At 43.0% G+C, this 22,701-nt stretch overlaps 1 protein-coding gene across 1 annotated transcript in view; it reads left to right on the top strand.

The window, feature by feature from the left end:
• HOMER2 (homer scaffold protein 2) overlaps positions 1-22,701 on the top strand; it is a 60,110-nt gene that overhangs the window by 10,988 nt on the left and 26,421 nt on the right. The window contains exon 2 of the mRNA XM_055810869.1: positions 12,883-13,039. Coding sequence (XP_055666844.1) covers positions 12,883-13,039 — 157 coding nt within the window. The remainder of the gene's footprint in view (positions 1-12,882; positions 13,040-22,701) is intronic.

The raw sequence follows: 22,701 nt of genomic DNA, 5'->3' as shown, positions 1-22,701 counted from the left end.
TTTGTTTTGTTTCACAGGATTGCAGGGGATGCGTTCTGCCTTCTCCCAGTTGATTCCTCTTTTGGAAGCAGACATGGGGACAGCTAACTGCGTATAGTGCATGTAGAGTCCTGCTCCAGAAACCCTGACGGTCCGTGGTTTGGGCAGTCCTCCGCTGCGTTTTGCATGGGCTAGGGCTGGGTGTGTGGCTCCTTTTAAAAACTGGACAGTAACTTCAACGTGTTTTCAACCAGAGAACAGAGAAGGATTTAGAAAAAAAAATACCGGGAAAAGGAAGTATATGTATCCGTGCTGCCAACTCACAGGGCAGCCAGCATATCAAGCAGGAAATAGTGGCAACCAAATAAGGGCAAGGCAGAATAGCTAAAATGAGGCATGTTATCCCCTGGCTGTCACAACAGCGCTGTACTCCAGCTGAGGGCCCAGTGCACAGCCAGTTTTATCAATAACTGTGTGATACCCGCAGGCCCTTGAGCCTGCACCGAACAGGAATCCTGGGAGAGAGCGCAGCCCCAGCGTGCCAGCCCATCTGAACCCATCGTTTTTGTTCCAGCTCATGGAAAAATTATTTTAGATCATCTCATCACTTTAAACATTTTAGTAAGTGTTAATATACTTTCAGCACAGTGGAAATAATCACTATATGGCTGTAAGATCTGCCATCTGTCCAGGGATGTTGAAATACAATTAGTCCATGTAGTCCATTTATCAATCTATAAGTGACAATATTCACAGTCCTGGCAACTTTGGCTGCTGACAGAATCAGCACTTGTGTAGGCCTACCTGTCTGACCTTATTACAATCAATATGTAAATGAGATGGAAAAAATCCTGTCGTTCACTGCATCCTTCACCCTTGACAGAAATAAAAAAAAGTCTATATTGGTGTAAATGAGACTGAGAAAACGTTATGCCTTAATTTTTGTAGCACTAATTGGTTTTTTATGTCTAGTAGACCCTTAATTTCATAAGGAGAAGCTAGATTTCCTTGCAGTCTTTTAATCAAGAAATATCAGCATGACAGAGTATGTCACAAGGGAAAAAATCATTATTAAATCCTCTCATGTTGTATTAAATTCCAAGGCACAAACCCCTAGATGTTAGAAGCATGAGAAATGTGATCATTAACATCATACAGGTAAGAATTTATTTTTCCAACATCTCTTGTTTGACCTCAGGAAAGTAAGAAGATGGCTTTTCAGCAGAATGAATAATTTTTTGAAAAAAGGTCAAGGCCTTTTAATTTTAAAATTACTAATAAACTGACACTATAAGGGGTCTGACTTTTGACCACCCGGGCAAGTCTAGCCCCTGCGTGTGCTAGCGTGACCGCTCAGGACTGCTACCCCCTTAAAACTTGGCTTAGATTTATAATGGCTAATGCATATCCAGAAAATAACTTGAACTTTTTGTTTGGTTTTACATATTACCCAGACTCATACTGCATAATAAGTTTATAATAAGAATGTGTGCTATGTTTTGTTTATTCTACAAATTTTCAGCCAGCCCACACTAATTTTGAGACTCTGCTGACAGGAGAATGTCATTTTTTCCGCATATTTGCATTATAGCCCATAGTTATAGAGCCTGCATTGCATGAAAAATGCTGATACTTGAAACTAAATCCTTGCGTAGCCCACACCTCATACAACCTGTACCTTGCATAACCCACAAGGTCGGAGGCACTGGCATGCAGAAATTGGAAGTTCCCCAGGGAGCAGGACTGCAGGGATCAGAAATAGGTGGCTACTGAGGTTCAGGAATTTCTGGGATAAGTTTCTCCTAATATTACTTGCAAACATGCAGAGTTTGAAGTTTTAGCAAGTTGCAGAGGTTTAGTTTTGTGTCTTTACTGATACTGGGTTTTTTTTTTGTGGCAAGGGGAGTAGTGATTTCGCTTTGTAGATCCTGTGTTTCTTATGAATAACCTGTTGGTTAAGTTTTTCAGATTTAGTTTTTCTCTCTGAAGCTCAGGAGATTACTAGAGGATCTTCACTTTTGCACTGGGGTTGTTGACAGCTTTTTATACCAACAAATAAATGTACATATCTGAGATCTGTACTGTAAATCTGATGGCAGCAGATGGTGTTACATTTTTAAAGACTAAAGTGGATAACGTTAGCTTCTAAATGTTTGAAATTTCCTTTGTATTTTTAACTTGAAGCAGAAGAAATGTGTCATTGCATGATCTTACTGGCTGCTAGTAAATACATTAGATTCAAGAACAGTGTCCTCCAGTTCCTTGGAGAGGTGCTGCCTGTGTGCTAGCAGCAACCAAAATACTCTGGTTGTTGATTGTATTAGTCTATTAAAATTGCCAGAAAATGGAAATTGCTTTTTTTCCAGATAGTCTAATTTAAACTGCATTGAGTGGGGAATGACGCTGGCTTTAGCCATGCTCCTTTGTGCCCAGCATCTTGACATTTCCCAACTGCATCTGGGGGTTCCAGGCTGTGAGCACAGGGGGTGCACTTCTGCTGGAACCTCTCTTTACTGTTTTTGATACACAGTCTTTGGTGTTCTTGACTACGTTTCGTGTTTTTTGTCTTCTAGACAGCTTGTTTAGGAGGAGGCTGGTAGCAACAAATCTGTTTAAACATGGCAGTGCTGTTGCTAACACAGGCAAGTTGATACCTGTACCAAAAACCCAGTGCGGGCATTGGTTTGCATCTTTCTGATCTCTCATGGAGTAAATTGCTTGTTCTTTAATTGCTTTTAATTTTTACATGCCTAAATTTCATTAGAGGCATGCATCCTTGTGTTATTAAACCATCTGTCGGCACCCTTTTTCCTTGCAGTCTAATAAAGCGCTCAGACCCGAGTGTTTTGTTAGCCCAGGTGCTCTGGCAGCATCTCTGGGCACGGCGTGTACCAGCATAGGGCACACGCCGTGCCCTGCCCGTGCTGCCTGCACGTAGTGGTGGCCACTGGGACAGGCAAAGCCCTATCGCTTGCTTCTGACGTTACGGTTGGTAGAATTCCTTATTTGATCCTTTAGGCAGTAGATCAAAAAGTTATACAACTTGTTCTTTAAACTGAACTGATTGGCTTTCCCCCCTCCTAGTATAAGTGGAAGAAAAGCCTCAGGGTAGAACATTTGAATAGGGCATGGGAAAGCATATCGATAATTACATGCATGGATTACTGCACAAAAGTACTCCCCTCCAAAGATCCGCTTAGTTCTGTGGTGTTTGAAATAATGGAGTGTTTAATCATATTATTTTGCAATAGTGAGGCCTTGATTATGCTACTGAATAAAATCAACTTTTCAGATTTCTTTGTGCGAAGGCAACCTCATTTGCCATGCAAATTCTTACAGCATGGGAGGAGAAAAAGTCCTAAACATAAAGATGCTGCCCTGGTGGTGTCAGTGGGTTTCACATGCACAGACACGCAAGTGGTCTTTCACTTCAGTCTCTGTTTGTAGGTACAGTGTATTTTGATCGTATATCCTCTGACATTTAATCTCTTTGTTTTTTAAACAAACACCAAATAGCATGCACAACCTTCAAGTATCCCTAGCCTTCTGCCACACAGAAGACATAATGCAAAGGATTAATAATAATAATAATGATAAAGATTCCACTAGCATGCTAAAGGATTTTTCTGCTGGTTTACAAACGCAAAATAAATTGCTCTCTTCCCCCAGAGTTGTGTCTACGTTACTTTCTCTTCTTTGATCATTTCTCACCAATGGTGACTGTAGATGTGTATGCTGTCTGATGTGGGGTGAAGAGGACCAGGAGCAACTGGGGCTGCTGACATCTCATGTCTCCCAGCAAGGCCAGTGCTGGGGGCTCCTGAGCAGCGCTTGTGGCGTGGGTGAGGGCTCTGAGGAGTGCTGCCTCTTATTTTATTTTTATGGATGGTGCTCAAGGAGCTTGACACAGTTCAGATCTGTACACCGGGTCCTTATTTCTCCTTCGTAAAACAAACCAACCCACCCCCATGGTGTGTTACCTGTGTGTGAGAAAATTCATGGTGGGGCAGAGCTGAGGTTTTGTTCGGGCTCGGCTGGGCTGCTCTGACAGAAGCAGAGGCCAATGTGTGCTCTGTGGGGGTGAGCTGAGCGTTTCCCTCACGTGGGGTACCCGTGGGCTGGCTCAGCCCTGCACACCCCGCTGTAATGAGCTCCTGTGGGCTCCCTCCTGCCCGAGCATCCCTGTGCTGCAGCAGAGGGTCTTGCCGAGAGCTTTCCAGAGCAGCCCCCAACGTGTAAAATGCAAGGGTAGCGTGTGCCAGCGCTTCATCTTTCCTACCACTAGCTGCATGGGGTAAATTGTGGCGCACGCATGCGAGCCAAAGCTCAGGGAGCCACAGTGACCCTGAACCCGGTGTTCCCTGGGCTCATGGCCGGGTGGCGGTGCTGGCACCAGGCGAGGCACAGAGGGAGGCTGCTCCCCTGCTCCTACAGGCTTGGGCTCTCCGCTCCAAGATTTACGCTTTCAATTTACAGTGGCAATCTCTCGCTGAAATATTACAATGCAAACATTGTGCCACAGAAGAGGCTGTGCTGAAAGTATTAACTCTACTGGGGCTGGGGCGAACCCAGAGGATGTAATTTTTAACTGATCCAGAAAAACAGGAAGGCTTTGGGGGTCTGTTTATGTGCTGATGCAGCCTCGTTTGTCAACATGGGTAGGAAAGGTGCTGGAGGTAAACAGAGTACAAATGTTTTTTTCAGTTTAATAGGGGTTGAATTTATCCCTATGCCAGTGGAAGGCTGTGTAAACATTACCCAGGGGTGCAAATTTATGCGTCCTCTTTCAGCATCTTCGCAGGAAAAAATCTCTGAGATAATCAGAGTAACACGACCAGTTTCACACACATGTGTCTCACAGCTTGGGTTTTTTTCTGATAAATAACCTTACCTGTGGAGGATTTGTTGAGGATCCTCTCAGTTGCTGTCACTTGTGTGTGAGTGTTTGTTCACAGTGTCTTGAAAGATTAATAGCCCTCTGGAGATAGCCCAAAAATAAAGTGTGAGCTTTTTCCCTGCCCAAGTTAAGCCTTTTAATTTGTATATTGACTTCATAAAGGCGTAATGGTATTGTGAGACCTCACAGATGTTACAGTGATTTTTATACGGAGAACTTTTGTACTCAAGATTTATTCTTTTGGACTTAGCCACAAATCAAAAATTAGCTTAATTAACGTCTGTGCTTTTAACAGGAAAATTCCTCTTTAGGTAGCTAGGTTTTTTTCTTAATTGTTTTTGAAGTAAGTGGAACTATTATGTTTCTTACAAATGCAAGAAGCACTTTTGCTAATTACATTCTGTCAGTTGAAATAATAATGCCTGTAAAAGAAGGGAGCTAAAAAGATATTTTTTTTTTTTGCATGAATTTCACATATTTCTGCAGATAAGTTGATACCAAATCTAGTATAAAGTGGGCACCAGAGAATCATGACACTGGTTATTTGCACGAGTTGCACGCCCTTCCATCTATCAGTGCTGCTGCCAGATTCAGCACTTCTTTTCAACCTCGTTGTGAGGAGACCTGTCTGCCTACAAAATGGGAATTTCAACAGCTAAAAGACTAAAAAGAAGGACCTCAGGTCAATTATATTTTTTTAAATAGCTGTTCCTCTTTCTTGTTTTCTCTTTTTTGGGGATGATGTAATTTCTCTCCTACGTGTCAGAGTTTTTTGGTTGTTCGCTGTACCCTCCTATGTACCCGGGGTTCCACCTGCGGTGGGGAACACCGCCCGGCAGCGCAGGGCCTGGCTAGCAGAGTGCCGACAAATGCAGTTTAAGGGGTGCCTGCACTTTCTTCTTACAGAGAGAAAAAAGAGGAGCAAAACCCAAGTGCAGTTGCCCCCTGCTAGCCCAGCCTGTTGCTCTGCGCTGGTTCTCCCATCCCTTGTGTACAACAGATGCCAAGACCTCCCCCTTCTCTCTGCGCTCACCTTCCTGCCTAGGGTTGCTTCTCTGTCCTTCCAAGTAATTTTTGCTGTGGGATTTGCCTGCGTGAGGAGGACTCTGTGCTGCAGGTCAGACAGGAGCTGCCCAGGTCTGTGGAGCCCAGTGGCTCTGGTCAGACGTGCATTCAGGCACCAGCGCTTGGGTGCAGGCAGGGGGTTTGCAGGGCTGGCATCCTGTCCCACCTTCCTCCACATCGTGTAGGGGCAGTTGTTAAAACCACCAGCAGCTGCTTTCTGGTCTGTAAAGACTGTTAATTTTTACAATAGTCTCTTTTGTTGAGTGGCAAATATTCAGCTGTTGGTTTAGCCTTTTAAATTCACATAGTCGAAACCTTCCCTGGGTATATCTGGTATAAAACTTCCCTGCAATGATAGTGATAGAAAAGCTAGAGAGGGAATGAGGTGATTTATTTCCAGGCTTGCTACTGGCTGTGTTATCCCGGGATGCCATCTCACCTCTCCATGGCTGTTTCTTCAGGTGTAAAGTGGAACCATTACCCACCTGCTTGCCTCATGCTGTGAGTTTTGCACCCTTGCAAGTTGAAACAGGCTCTTTGCTTCTGCTGGTTGCGTGTGCTGGCAGCCCGCACCAGAACCTGCCTGTCGCAGCCAATGAGATCTGAATGACCTGGATTAATTAGCAATGCCAGTTTGGGAAGAGAGCAAGCTGCCTGCTTTCGTGATGCTGGCTTGCTGCTACCGCATCTACAAAACGTGCAGGCTTGGTGTTCATCTCTCCCCAGCTCTGCACATTGCCTGTGCTGAGTGTGCCCAGTCTGCCACCCTGGTTCCCAGCCCCAGCCATGAAATGGGCAGTGATGGGCGCTGGGTTACAGTCTCTCAGGGAATTGGGCTGACACAGCTGAACGTGTGGTGTTTGTGGTGAGTGTAGGGAGGATGTGCCTGTATTACTTGGAGCACGTGTGGTAAGGTGAGGAGGGGTCCTCCAACTTTGTCCTCAGCCATCACTAAGAAGCTAATTCATGTGGTTTTCTGTTTCCCGAAAAGATTGTATTCAAGATGGCACGAGCCTTCAGTATGTAGGGATAACAGGCTGGAGGATAGTGGACTCTTTTGCTTTGAGAAAAGATTAATTTTGTGTATAAACTGCAACAGGTGTGCTAATTACCATGTGTGACACCACGGGCTGTGACTTGTCCCCACGGCAGTTCTGTCCTGCATCAGAGGTCTGCCTTTACTTGGGTTTTGGTGTTTGAGGGAGAGGGGTTGGTTGGTTCTTAAAGTTTGAGATGTGCGTATATCAACAAGTGAGTAGTGTTAATGGGTAGAGAGAAACAGTATTTTCACAGGTCATCTTTAGGCGTCATTACTTATCTGGACTTCCACCAAGATGAGCATTTCAAATAGGAGAAAAATCTCCATCTGTGAACTGAGGGGCCATCATGCAACAGTAAAATCTAGAAAGACAAGGCAGCAGGAGCCTGGCAGGGCAGCTGGGCACCCTGAGGAATTGGGAGCCCCAGTCCCCCAGAAAAGGGACATTTAGTGACTTCTGGGGTCTTGGAGGAGCGGCTGGAGAGCTTGCTGCTTTCAAGGAACAGGATGTATTTACTCAGTTTTGATTGGAACCAAAGGCACGGGTTTGCCTCGCTGATGTGCTCTTAGCCTTTGGAGCTGTGCATGAATTTTTGAGAAACCAGAGGCACAGGTGATGCTCGGTGGCTTTGGGAGCTGGCAGCATCACCGTCCTGCTTTTGCAGAGGAGCTGAGGGCGGGTGGCCGGTGGGTGAGCTGTTCCTGCACGGCTGGCCGAGCCTTCGGAGGGGTGTTGTGGGAACAGCATGCCTCTTATTAGCAACATTGCTTATTTTTGAATTATCATAAATGAATACAAGTGGCACTCCAGACTACATTCTATATGAAGATATACATAAAGGATTAGTTCTCTTTATTGCGTTGTCAGGCAGTAGTAGCAGTGCTCAATCCAGATAACTATTGACACTGTTTATCGTGGTGCATTTGGCAAATAAAATTTCTTGTATGATGACCAGTGACGGGGCGTACGTCACAATGTAGGATTTTGTGTTTGTACCTACTCTTCTTCTTTCTTGAAAGATTCTCATTATCAAATACTTGTTACAGCAAATCACTGCAGATCTGCTGGCACTGTCATGTAATATAAATGTCAGCATGTGCATGATGCTGACCTGTAGCAGGAAGCACCACGTTCCAAAAGCTCCATGCTGACGTGCTGTCTGCAGGCACGTGCATCCTCCACCAAATGGCAGTTTTGTGAGGACATGTTCTTTTAAAAAATAGGTTTATTCTAATCGGTAAATTAGGCAGCTAATGCACTATCAGTGTATTAGTATTAGCGTGCGGAGAGCACAAATAATCCGGTCCTGTAAACTAGGAATCCTTATCCCAGAGATTTTATGTGACCTGCTAATGAAAGTTTTAGCAAAATATGCAGATAGTGGTTTTGCACCTGGTGGAGTACCAGGGCTACTGTCACAAATACATAGACAAATACAGATCCTACAACAGGTGAAGGAGCTGCTTTGCTCTATTTACTGCTTGGTCAGTGCACCCACCTGATGTGTGCTGGCCACTTTGTGCATTTAAAAGAACTTGGGCGCTGATCCTGCAGGCACCCACCTGAGTCACTGTGTCGTATTTACTACCAAAAAAGATTGCTCCAGTACAGGAGCGTTCATGTCATCAGTGCCTTGTTCAGAGCTGGAGCTGGCTCCATGTGGCCCCACACGTGGCTGGGGTCCGGAGCTCTCCTGGATGCCAGACGTACGCCCTGCCGGGGCTCGCTGTGCCGATGCTCCATCAGCCACTGGTGCCCCACAGCTTTTACGGTGCTGGCTGCCAATCAGCAAAGGCTCTTTACAGCTGAAATGATTTAAATCACTGGCGGTGCTCATGATACAAGTGATGAACAAGGAACTTTGATTTAAATAATTTGAACTTTTCCTAAGCGAGAACTCATTCCTGTTGATTAGGAAGAGTAATATATGTGGCTTGCAGCTAGTCACACAGTTGTAAAACTTGGCATGGTTGTACATTAACCAGAAAGTGATACTGTATCTCACACAGCTGTGGGTGCAGTTAGTTAGCTCCAGAGTCTTGGGTTTTGCTTTTTGAAATCTTCAGAAAAGGTTTAAGACATACTTCCACCTTAATGGAGGTTTTTTACTTGAGATTTTTCTTATATGGTGCAAGGATGGGAATGAAATTAGAAGTCAACTAAAATGTGTAAAACCATTACTTGAAAATTGCAATCATATTTATGAAACATGCTGGCCATATTTAATAATAAAAACTTATCAAAGTGCATTTCCTGTCTTAATCTGCACTATTAAGCAAAGAACTATTAGGTATAATTTAGGTCTCCATTTACTGCTTTTCAAGCAGCTTTACTCTAAACAGTGAATGTTACTGTCAAATTGATTTTTAAATAGTTTTTTTTTTTAAGAGTATTTAATCAATCATTAACAACTTCGGTTAAAATTCATGAGATTTTAAACATTCATAAATTCTCTTTGTCTTCTGATTTATGAGTCCACAGCCTGGCTGGCAGCACCACTGCTCCCTGCCTCCCCGGGCAAACTGGCAGTCACACGTAACGCCCAGCTTACAGGGGCTCACATGATGCAGGATGTGCTGTGGGAATTTCAATTTAGCATTGCTGTTGTTTTAAACATAAAACTGGATGAATCTCTGATAAAATGAAAGAAACCCTGGAAAACAAAGTTGTTCCTGTATCAGCAAATGCTTTCTTGAATGTCAAAAGTTGCAAATGAGTAATGCGGCATAACCCTGCTCAATTTGGAGCTCTGTGAGGCTGTGGTGTGTGTTTTAAAAGTGTCTCATTCAGCGTTTCACTGAAAAATGGAGTGCCGTGGCTTTATAGTTGCTTGTGTGTGCTACACTGGTCAAAGGAGTTTGGGCTGCAGTGAAGGAGGGTATTTCCCTCCGTGTTAAAAGCTGCACCACCAGAGTTTGTCAGTGCTGTTGGCTTTGCAGACCTGCCGTGGTGTGAGGGATAGCGTGGTGGCACCGACTCTCAGTGCCAGGGATGCTGGCTCCTGCGCCCTGCGGATGGGTTTGAGCTCCCTGGAGTAAGAGCTGAGCACAGACTGGGGGTTGGCAGCAGGGAGTGCAGCAGGGCAGGCACGGCTGCAGAAATGCATCTTCGCTTAACTACGATGAGCCAACACTGGGAAGATCCTTCCAGGAGGCTGTGTCCTGGAGGCGCTTTGTCCAGGGGGTCAAAAATAAGTTCTGTGGCTTGCTGCCCCGTAGAGCCATTGACAGCAGAAAGGGTAAAGGCGTGTGTGGAGAGCAACCAACCGGCCCTTCCAGATCTGAATCTCAACAGAAGGTCAACAGTTCACTTACCTTGAATGCACTAAAATGCTTAAGTTTACACATCACGTTTCCTTTTTTTAAGAAAATAATTTATCAACTAGCCCACTATCACTGTGAGTGATAGGGCTGCTGTTTGTATTCAGGAAGACAAAATGCACTTTTTTGGGTTTAGTAATCATAAGAATTAGAAACATAGTGAGGTTTTGCTGTTGCTTTTTAGTAGAAGCCCCAGTGAATGGATAGGTGGCTATCTCAAGCCCTGAGCTTCATTATCTATTAATTTATCTGCTTGGATGCATGTATACAGGTCCTGTTGACAACAGTAGGTGCTACAAGACTCCTGAAAAAAATGGGGATAGGTAATTTTTACCTTCGTTCTGCTTTTATTATCTCCAGTTTTACTTCATATACTTTCTGCTCCTGCTGCAGAGAGGCCAGGCATAGTTTTAACAGTGTGTTCTGGTATTGTTAAGATGAGTTAACAGAGTTAACATTTTTTGTGGAATAGGTTTGCAAGGAGGAAACTTCTGAAAGTTCAAACTGCAAGATATAGGTCATATTACCATTAGCAAGAAGTTATTAATAGAATCCTTTAAAAATACAGAACTAAGTAAAAGGCAAAGTAAATTCAGAATTATTCTTCACTCGGAGAAAGTATGTATTTTTAGAGTAAAAGAGTAAGCTGCTTGGGAGAAGCTTCGCTTCCCTGCATTCCTTATGGCAAATTCCACGACCTTCGTGGGTGTTACGCTGCTAACCCTGTGTAATGGATGATGGAATATTTAAAAAATGTTACTGAGACCTGCCCCTTCTTTCCTCCCAGCTGAGGACGGCATAGATTTTAGCATGTGAAATGAGAGTTAGGTTCAGTGAGGTACTGATAAAGAGGAGCTCAAGCGAATGCTATGCTTTCACAGCTGTAACATGACAGTCCCATTGTAATTTCAGTTTATTTCATATGAATATTTTACAGGATGAAGCAGAGGTGTCCATCCAGAATATCGTGCATGGCAGCCCCTGGAAAAATGTAAAACTTTGCATATGTCTTGCAAGCAGAAAACCGTTGTTTCATTTTCTCCTTCCTGAGGCCTTGCTGGGCTTTGCAAGTTCTCTGTGTCTTTCCTGAGCTAATTCTACTCCTAAATCACTTTTGTCTGTTTGATATTCGTAAGTTTACTCCCCTATATCTTAATTTGACTGCAATGGTCAAGATGAAGTGTGATGTTTGATAGTGTTCCTGCATTAAGTACCTGAAGTTGTTCTGTTCTAAAAATGCACTAGTGGATATACAAGGAGCTGAAGATTATAGAAAACGTAATAAAACATAGTTCCAAAACTATGGGACCGAGAATAATAGAAGAGAATTATTTATATGAATAGGAAAGAATGGCTTATGGGAGCAAGAGATCTGTCTGGCCTTTCACCTACGTCTTTTCATTTGCTTTGTGCAAAATTCAGCCTGGCAGCCTTTTCAGTTTCCACGTGGTAGACATTTTTGGGTGGTAACTCTATTGTAGTGTAATTGTTTTTGAATCCTGTCATAATTCTGTCAAGTGTAACTATTCATGTTGTAATATTTTGTATGTGGTAAGAATATATTGTGGTACACTTAATATGCACAGTTATATATATATATTTAAGAACTAGAAGCATAAAAATGTATATAAAAGCACAGCAGAGCTCGATGTGCAGTTCACTTCTAAACTTGGATTAAAGGTACAGTTGGAAGTCAATTTAGTTTTATGGCCATTAAGTAAGTCTTAATTCTGATCTTCAGCCTGGGTGACTTTGGGTGTACCATGTTCAGTTGTTTGAGTCCTGCATTTTCTCTGCTTTTGTGTGATTTGCATTGTCACATGTTGAAGGTAAATCAAACCCCCCTCCACTGTGTGCACAATTTTCTTGATGAGAAAAAGCAGCCAAGGAGGGCCGTTTGGGAATGGAGTGTCAGGGGCAGTACGTCATCCTCTGAGAGTTGAACTGAAAGGCAATATATATCAACACAGGGGTTTGGTTGTGTTTCTTTTCCCCCTTGCTCCCTGGGATGATTGACTGGTTTTGCATCTGATGAATTTTTCATGTGGATCCACAGAACAGGGGGATTCTAAGGATAGAGATTAATATTTCAGTAATTATACTGTGCCTGTAGGTTGCTGGAGTCCTTGGTGCATCCACAGAGGAACCCTGGCTGTGGGTAGCTGTTCACAGGAATGTGTGGCAGGAGGAAATGCAGCTGGGGGCGGGGAGGGGGGGCGCTTGTTATTGCTTTTGGCAAAATACGTGGATGGGGAAAGAAAGAATGCGTATGAGTATCCTTTCCTGGAAAAAAACTAGTTTGAGGAAAAGGTGGGTACCAAGTTACGGGGAGAAAAAAGCTGATTGCTGCCTGGACTACAGCAGGAACTTTAGGATGTTGAATGTCACTTAGCGATGCCAAGGAGAGGTACCCAAGGCTGGATCGTGGCTTGGCAGCATCACTGCTCTGCCTTTTCACTTGGGGGATTGCCAGGTGCTCTCTGTCTTGTGCTTTCAACATGCCTGGTCAAGGCTGGGCTTCTGGGACATTTCATCTTCTGCAGACTCATGCATCCATTTCTCCTGTCCCTCCCTATTCCAGAGAACAGCCCATCTTCACCACCAGAGCCCATGTCTTCCAAATTGACCCCAGCACGAAGAAGAACTGGGTTCCCGCAAGCAAGCAGGCTGTAACTGTTTCCTACTTCTATGACAGCACGAGAAACAGCTATCGGATTATCAGTGTGGATGGAGCCAAGGTAGGAGGCTGATGGTACCCCGGCGTGTTTACTGTGTGGAGAGGATCATGACTGTCAGCCTGTGTGAAGAGAGACATAAATGGGCTACATTGAGCACTTAAGTTCATAAATACTCTCTATTTTCATATAATCCATTATGGACACTTGTAGTGGTAATTGGGAAAGCAAAGGGCACCTTAACGTTTTGCCAAAATTAACTGACTTTATCTCTGACTGATTTGACTTTGTGATCTTAATGAGCCAAGAGCTTTAAGTGTCCGTATTGAGTCTGTATGGTAGGAACTGAAACCACCACCCATATTAGGGAGGTAAGGCTGAGGCCTTTTTGGTGGAAAAAAATTGGTCTTTTTAAAGGGAGTGATGAGGCAGATATGTGCTGACTAGAGCTTTTAATGTAAATGCCAACTGCATATTCACTATTGCCTGGTTGAACTGTTTACAGGTTAGTGCTTAATTTTCTTCAGCTTTCACGCAGGAGTTCATCAGCCTAGGTGACAAATTAGGCATGAAGGCTTTCCCCTGCCTCACTTTTTTTTTTCTTTTTTTTTTTTTTTTTCTTACTTTGTTTTGCATTACCAGAGAGTGTGTGGAAGGATTTCCTGTAAGAATCCTGATCGGTGTGATTGAATGGGTTGCTCAGACAACTGGTTTTATTGCATATTACATTTATCCTTCTGATTAGTCTCTCCAAAGTAACTTGAGCAGTGACTGCTTTCCCCTAGCAGACCCCAGTCAGAGGCGTAAGTTGGAACATTCCATTGCTGTGCAGAAACCATCAGTCATTTCTGCCAAATCACAAACCACGGGGTAACGAGACAGGTTTATAGCCTGTTTATCTGTGTTCCTGTTTGGATGAGGATGTTAAAGTACCACCGTCCTGGGAGAGAGAAATCACAGAAATCATCCCTTAATAAAGCTTTTCTATTTGTCATGCCTGTTTCACAAACTTGTTTTTTCAAACATCGTCTGTGCTATATTTGGTTATATATTGGCTTATAAATCAGCCATACTGCCTGCTTAAATTGATGGTAATGTTTCATTGACATTGGTACAGCATTAATATATCACCATCATTATGCTGTTTGTGCCGGTGTGTTCATTTCCAGAAACGGCAGCTAACCACCCTGGCTGCCTAGGTTTGCAGTCGGTGCGCACAGCCCTTGCAACTTGCTGGGGAAAGCTGAGCCCCCCCCAACTTTGCTTACACCCCACAGGTTGTCCTGCTCGTGCTCGGATGAAGCTGGTGCTGAGGGTAGTGGGCTGTTGGCTTTACAAACCCAGGCAAGCGTGACTTCCAAGCCAAAACTGCTGTACTTGCAGCAGTGGGTCGCTTGATTTGTGGATGTGCATGCATGCATTAAGACCAATTAATGAAAAGAAAGTAATTACTGTATGTGGCAGGGGGAAGCTGCAGGGGCAGCATATGCCCACAGCCAGAGGTCCTGCCCAGAACGGCAAAGTGTGTGCTGAGAACAAGACGGGCATCCAAGTTTTGCTTTCTAATCTGCCCAAAAGACATTCAGAAGGAGCCACCCCCCTGTTTTAGCGTGGCACAGAAGGTGAGCTTTCCATGATTAAAATTCTCCCCCGGGGCTTCCTGAGCAAGAATCAATTGCTGGGCACATGAATTATTCCTCTTGTATTGAACCTTTGCTGATTAAGGAACAGGTTGAGAAGAGATGCTGCCTTCACGCTTGCTTCTGGAGGGTCCCCAGTTACCCCGCCTGTCTGTTTTGAGAGTGCTGATTTGGAAAAAGAAGGGTGGTTATACCCAAAGTAGTTACAAGTTGCTTTTCTCCCTCAAACAACTATTGTTTAGTGTTCTGACCTACTTTTCTAGCCAAAAATGAAACTGAGTAGGACTGTGAGGAAGGATATAGACAGCATCACTTGGTGTTGTCCTGCTTTTCTGTGCGTCTCACTTATTCTAATAGTCTTCTGTGTGTTGGCAAATACTAGATGGATTAGCATCATGGCATCACTGCGGGCAGAAGTTATCTCTGTTTTAAAGACAAAAAAAGCTGAAGCTCAAGTAAATTAAGGGTCTTGGCCCTAGAAGGAAGATAGTGACGAAGGACATGTATCTCTAACAACTCTCCATTGTTGTCTGAACTGCAAAGGGGCTGTTCTAACAGTTTATTTTAGACAAATGTATACCATGCGTGTTGGCTTACAAAGAAATCTCACATTCATCCAACTTTTATGCAGCTGTTAGATTAGTCTCGGGTGGTTGTTTTTTTTTACCTTATGTTGGCATTACATAGTAACAATAACAATATTTCAAAGTGGTAAAGAATACAGGGCACTTCACTTAAACGTTGTTCGTTACCTGGTTGCATAAGCTTTATTTTACATTAGCGTTCAACATACCGCTCTGGGCAGTGTGTTGCATTGCGAGTATGCAGAGTAACGTAGAGCTGCTGAAAGACATCCGCGTTGCTCTTGTGCAGAACATGGGGCAGGCTGCATCACGTCAACCTGATGAGCATTTAATTTCCTCCTGATGCATCACCAACCCCGTGGGCTGATTCTCACGGGAGTGGCTTCCTCAGGCTGCTGCTGCTGTCCCCAAAGGTCCGGACCCTCCGCAGTCCCCCGTCCTTCAGCCCCATCCTCTCTTCTTCTAGCAGGTGTAGTCCCCTTCTTGTTCCTGGCAGGTCCTGTCCCTTGTCCCCAAACCCCTGGGGTGCAGGAGGGTAGGAGGAGGGGTGCTGCAGGGCAGAGGGGAGCGGAAGGGTTTAGGACTGGGCTGAAGGGGGATTAAGGGAACCACTGAGCCCATGTGTTTAAAGGCGTAAATATTGGGAACTCCTCTTGTGAGCACAGCTGGTGGGGGGCAGGGGAGTTGCTTGGCTCTGCTGCCTGGCACAGCAGGACGCTGCCTTCAGGTCCTTACCCGTTTGCCAAGTGGCAGGGAAGGACAGAAGGGCCTGGCTGGTAGGTGGGGAGGTGGTGGAGGTGGGTGTTGCAGCAAAGAGGAAAATGGGACAGAAAGGGAGTGGAGTAAAGATGGGGAGCAGAGGGAAGGCAAGGGAGCTTAACTCTTCCCTTGCAGAGGGATATGCAAGAGGCTCATGCTGAAAACCAGGAGTTACAGTGGAGGGCAGCCAGGCGAGAGCGTATGCCTTCCAGGTTTCTTCCAGATCCTCCCAGCCCAGCGACACAGAACCCCACTGAAATGCCTGGGGAGTCAAGCACTGGAAAGTGGAGACCTAGATTCAAAACAGCATGTACCGCTTTAAATCCTTGTGTTTGCAAAGCTAGAAGAGAACAGGTATTATAAATCCTGTGTCTTTCACAGAAAAACAGGTGCTGTGGACAGTAGCTTACAATTTATAGCAAAAGATTTCACAGATACTATGCAAGTGGTACCATATGGATGATCTTAACCAAGATACCGTTAGCAAACAAGGGAATAGATTGTATATCCTTTAATTACATTATAATTGACCTGTATGCTGTTGAGAAAGTAAACTCATCATGATGTTTTAAGAAGTTTCTAGCCAGAGGCTGTTTAGACTGCAGCATAATGAATGCTGGAGGAAGCGGTACAGTGAAACGGAAGGGCCCAGGCTGGTTCAGAGGTAATGAGGCAGCCAAGAGACTTCACCGTATGAAAGTGCCCAGCATTGTGGACAAAAGTCAGCCCTATTGAAAAATGACAAAATAAGGTGATGATGCAGGGAGGACATGAACTTGTAAGTGCCCATTTGCTGTGTAGTGTGTGGGGAAAGCCACACACATGGTTCCTCATTAAAAGTGACCTATTATTCTGCCTTTCAGAGGTGAAAGAAAGTTTGAAAGCATGAAAATTACTCAGAATGATACCCTCCCTCATCCTCTGGAATAAATCATGGTAGTGCCCTGGCAGGTGGATTTGTTTATTTTTTATAAACTGGAAATACGTGTTACCCAAACAATATAGATAAGGAAGAAAGGATGAGAAACTTGTTTCTGTATAGAATTTGAGAAGGAAATAGAATCCCTCAGAAACTTCTGTCCTCATTTAAAAATATCCAGCTGTTACATTTCTACAGAGCCTGTGATTGATCTTTAGAGAAATAATTCATTAATAAGGAACATAAAGCTATCTTAAAAATTAATAGCCAGCAATAAAGTATATAGTGAGACATTCTGAGATGGCAGCAGCAAAGTGACAAAGCAAGAGTCATCTCGGATGCCAGTCCTAAGTTGTCTCTGTGTGATGCTTAAACAGATGACTAGAAAAAATTAAAATTAGGATTAAAAAGATTAATAGATTGCAAGTGTAATTTTGATAAAGACATGATATAGAAACAAAGACTTTGTGTTTCAGAGAAAAACGTATTGTCAGCTGATGCTCATTCCCAGTTGCTAGATCATTTAAAAGAGCTCATTACCTAGCCATTACCTTGAATATTGAAGACCAGCAGCTAAGTTGGGCGTAAGTGTGTGAAAGCACTGAAGAGAGAACCAGAAGAATTGCTGTGCTGGGAAAGCAAAATCAGTGGGTCTATTTCTGAAGTAAATTGCAATTAGTAAGAAAAAAATAATAGGGGCCAAATTTCACCAATCAGTATTCACAGAATGTTCCCCAAAGTGAATACTGTACATTATATAATATGATGAAGCTGTTTGATTAAGTGGTATATACGCCTTTATAATGGGATCTGTCGGTGAGTGTCACAGCAGGGACAGTGTGATTTCCAGAGCAGAATGAAGCTGGCAAGGACAGAGTCCCGGCAGCATGTCGGAGCAGATATTCAGGGAGGTAAGAAGGGGTGATATATAAACCTGCTAATATTTGATGTATTTCTGGCTTTCTCAGCTCCTGTACCAGTCCTGATTGCTACCTGTTTTCATAGCTGCCCACCTCTTTTTGACCACGCTTTTTTGTTCTCACGACTAGAGGCAGGCGTCCTAGGCGCACAGAGAGGAAATTCAGACTTCTTCCAGTGCTGTGTTCAGAGGCTCAAAACAAATAATTTTCTTTGCCCATGGAAAAGGAATTATTTTAAGACACAGTTGTTAAAAATATCCTAGAGTATTTTGCCAAAAGGTGACTCTTAGATTGAAGCAGCTTTCCTTTCACAGGAAAAAATTGCAGGGTGGCATGGTGGCACAGATGAAATTCCTTCATCTGGCTAGTTCTTTATGTTCTTTTTTTTCCTCTGTCATTGATGTAAACTCAGCCATTAAACCAAAAGCAATTATTTCTTAGGAAAAACCTACCAAGTAATTTAGATATTACAAAATTTTTGGCCCCACATGAAAAACGGCTTCTGGCAACGTGTACCTCGCCAGGGGGCTGCGTTGGTGTGGCAGCATTTGTGTGCCTCTGAGGCTGCATGGATCTGATTTGCAGAAACAATCACAACGTCACCTTCCCCCTTGGCATTCAGAGCATCAGTGTGTGTTCACCTGACCCCGTGCTCCATGAATTAGATGGAGTGATGTACCGTGTTTTATATTTTTTAAATACCTAATTTTTTTAACTACCTAATTTTTCAGGTTTAATGATTTTGTAGTGAAATGATCAGAAGATGTGTTACAGCCTTGGGTAGCTAAAGATAAAGGGATGTAAAAGTACACAAAAAGTGACCTTACAAAATGCCTTTTCTTTTAACGTGTATAGAGAAATCCTGAATTAAATGCTGTGATTTTGAAAGGTGTGGGTGAGCATATATGTGTGTTTTGTCAAAGGGACGGAGATTCTTTTATTTCCAGTTTTGCCTGCCCTAGTTTTATTTATGGCCATCGCTTGTCAGGAGTGCTGTGTGCATCCCGGAGGAGCACGGTGCTGCTGGGGTCCGAGCTGGCTGCCCCTGCCTGCTGATACGCCAAGAGGCTCCGCTCCTCGCCCTGAAGATTATTTTGCTGACTGCAGCACTGGAAGGACTGTGATTTCCAGAGAGCCCCTGCTGGTAAAATCTGATTAAATTAGCAGAAAATATTTTTTTATTCCAGCTTCTCAAAGCTTTTTTTACCACTGGGTAACTGAGATGAGTATTTCTATTTTTTTCAGAATTTTTTCTGATGTGCATTTTTTTGCCCTTCAGGCCATTTCTTCCAGGTTGGGTGGGAAATCTTTTTCCAGATTTCCAGACTGCCAGAAAGAGTGCCAGCCCTAAAACGGGTGTGGGTAAAGCATGAGCTCAATATTACATACACTTCTGACACTGAGAACCAACACAAAAAGGACCATTCATCAAAAAGGCAGCGTGTGATACTTGTTGCTGTTTGAAGAGCCCAAAAGACTTACCCCAGTTTTAAGGGTGATGCTACATTAGGGGAAACTGGTGGAAAGATGACCAGGTTTTGACCTTGGAGGTCTGAGTTGACTGATCCAGTCAGTATTCCTGCATTCTTGTCCATACCTGTCCACACAAGAAACCTTCATATGCCATAACAAAATGTTTCCAGTACTGGTCTGGCTGATTACTGTAATATAGAAATTGAAGCATGTTTGATGGCCTTCATCTTCTCTTTATCATAATATATTAAGTATTTCATGAACTATCGGAGCTAATTTCAACATCATTATTAGCACTGGAGATTATAATGGAGCCATAAAAGGGTAATGCCAACAAATGGAACTAATTACACCCCTGTCCCCCACAAAAGGAAGAACATCTTGTGAAATACAAAAACATGGTATAAAATACAGTTTTAATGCATAATCCTGTCTTCCAGTGTGCATAGTTTGTGTGTATGTTATAATAAACATCTCATTGATTCTATGCTAGCAAGATGACTAATAAGTAAAAACATTAGTTCTGGTTTTATGATCTTTATGGATATATCATGTAATAGATAAGTACTTTACTGTTGAGACAGAACAACGATAATGGTATCAGCATGTATATACTGTGTATCCATACTAGAGCTTTTAAAATAATTTGATGCCATTTGATCATTCTCATTGGATGAGTTTTCTTCATAAGGCCGCTGCAGCGTGGACTTTTCCCAGTTCAGATTTCCCAGCCTGTGCTGGAGAATGATGCTCATCTGCCAGAGACATGTTCTAGTACCAACTGTGCTAAACAAAGTACTTTGTAAAAGATGCCTGAGGAGTCTCTAGCTTCTTTTTGCAGTCCCTTTTGGGTTGTTGCTGTAAATAATCAAGCTGGATCAGGCTGCTCTCTTGAGAGGTAGCTGCCTCTTTCATAGAGTTCTCGTTGATTTTGTGTGATGGGCAGATTAAGAGCAGAACATCTGTCCTGCCCTCAGTCATGGCACACCAGCCTAACTTAAGCTGGAACCGGTCTCTTGCTCAGTGAAAGAACTCACAGTAAATAATATTTTTAATACCTATTTCCTCATTTCATTTAAAGGTTTAGAGTTGTGGTGATGTAACTTTCAGATAACTTAGCATCACTCTGAATTATTCAGGGGGAACTCTTAATTTAAGGAAAACTTACCATCAGCGGGTGATGCTGGTGCCTCCTAGGCAGAGGCTGCTACTCTGGCGAAGGCTGAATGAAGAGTGAATGAAATAAAGGAAAATAACAGTTCCCGATGATCTCAAAATATTTGCGTTGTCTCTGTTTGTGATGTACTTGGCTTGACTAAAGTTAGTTGAGTTTTTGTTTCTCTTTAGACAAAGTAACTTGAGAACATTTTATTTGGAATTTGTTGATGAAGAAATAGAGCATAAAGGAGAAGCAGAGCTGTCAGCCAAGGATGAGACTACCCACTTGTATCATCCTGTATTTGCTTAAGGTCGTATCAAGTATTCAGAAATTCAGGCTGAGGGTAGGTGCAGGATTTAATAACTGGGAGGACAGTACGTTGCCTGGAGTTGTGTCTGCAGGAGAATTTTCAACACTTGCCAAGACTGGTTCAGATAGGTAGAGCTGGTGACATTGGCTGCGCTTGTGTGGACAGGTCCTTGAGTGTTCAGATAAAAAAGTACTGTTAGGGTTTAACTGCAATGGTAATTTCAGAATTTCTGATACTGGTAGAGATGACCTGGGAAAGGGAGGAAAAATTAAAAATGTTTGCTCAGACAAGACCTGGGGCTTCAGGTGAAAGAGAGCTTTTCAAAAGCTGAGAAATGGAGCAAAGTAAATGCCAGGAAATTTGGTGGGTCCCTTGAGACTGCATCAATGAGAAATCATGATCATCTGCTGAGGATATGTTTTGGTTTTTGTTGGGAAAAAAAAAAAAAAGTCTAGAGCTGTAGAACTCATATCGCTTATGTTTCTGTATTAATCTCTTTCCAAGTTATTAACTTTGAAATGTGAAAAATCCTCTGTTCGTTGTCTGGATTATTTCTGGAAGTAAATCCTGCAGAAGCCGGTTAGTAAGCTTAGGAGAAAAGATAACAAAGTGCTGGCAACAGCTGTATCCTTGACAGAAGAACAGAAGCACATCTGCCACCGTTTGATCCTATCTGGCTCATTTTTATGCTTGTATGTACAGCATGTGTCACTGGCTCTGGAAAGACCACACAAAACTGAATCCAGGAGATTGCAGAAACCTTTTCAGAAATGCAGTTTGTTATTCTTTAAAAAGAAAAAAAGAAAGAAAAGATAAAAATCCATGCTAGAGGATTTCTTGCTGCACTGCTCACCAGCAAGTAGGGAAACTTTGGTCTGGGTGGATTTTTCCTTTTTAAAATCTCTCTGTAAAATTTCTCAGAAAAGATCTGTGCAAGTGTTCCAGCCTGTAACGGCCTCACACAGAGTTGTTTCTGATCACTAGACTCAAGTATGAATGTGGCATCTGAACATGCCAGAGAGGTTAATTAAACCATGTGACATTATTGTAAAGAAACCTGGAATCAAGCAGAGGATGCCTGGTTTAGGTCATGGTCCTCAAACTTAGCAAAGCTTTTGAAGAATCTTGAACAGATTTTTGGCAAAAATAATCCATGCCTGTAGTTAGGTGAAAACTGAGAAAAATTTCAAAGTATTTAGTAACATCATCAACATAGGCACAACATGGTAGAGTTTAGAGATGCTTTCCTTCATCTTTTTGGTTTCATTAGCTGATCAAAGCAAAACTGTGGGATGAGACTGAAATAGCCAAATTTGTAGATGGTAAGATCTTCCATACCTGCTCACCAGGCTCCGGGGAGCGGTGCTCAGCTTGCTTGCGGGTTTTGCATTGTGCTGCCTTTTTCTTCTAAAATAAGTTATAAGGGCACTGAGGAGCCTTGTGCCCAAAGGTGAACTGAGCACATGCTTCATCCCCTCAAACTTTCCACAGCGTCTGCCCAGGGAATGAGGGACTTCTGTCAAGAATTGCAATAAACACAGCACTGGTTAGCTGTTGGTTTCATAATCTGGGAATTTTACTCCCTCTTTTTTTTTAAGCTCAGCTACTGAAAGTAATAAAGAATAATTCTTACAAGCTGTGCTTTATGAGACTCTAAGGATTGCTTGTCCACTGAAATAGCTATATAAATTATTTGTTCCCTTCTCCCCCCTCCCCCGCTGTAGTGCATGAAGTATCTAATACTTGGAAATCCCTATTCAGAGAGTTAATGTATCAGACATGCTAATCAAGTCATGCCAGATGGAGTTTATAAATAAACTACACTGCATTGTGTATTCTTAAAATTTGAGCATCAAACATAATTCAAGGCAATATTTTCCTAGCTTTACCAAAAAAAAAAAAATCACAGACATCGCTTCTTTCTTGATTCTGGATTGTTGTCGCATCCAATGGCACAGTGG

Source organism: Falco peregrinus, chromosome 1 (genome assembly GCF_023634155.1).
Source record: "Falco peregrinus isolate bFalPer1 chromosome 1, bFalPer1.pri, whole genome shotgun sequence".
Taxonomy (NCBI): Eukaryota; Metazoa; Chordata; class Aves; order Falconiformes; family Falconidae; genus Falco; species Falco peregrinus.
The sequence above is the reverse complement of the archived record's forward strand: the minus strand, read 5'-3'. Positions and strand labels throughout refer to the sequence as shown.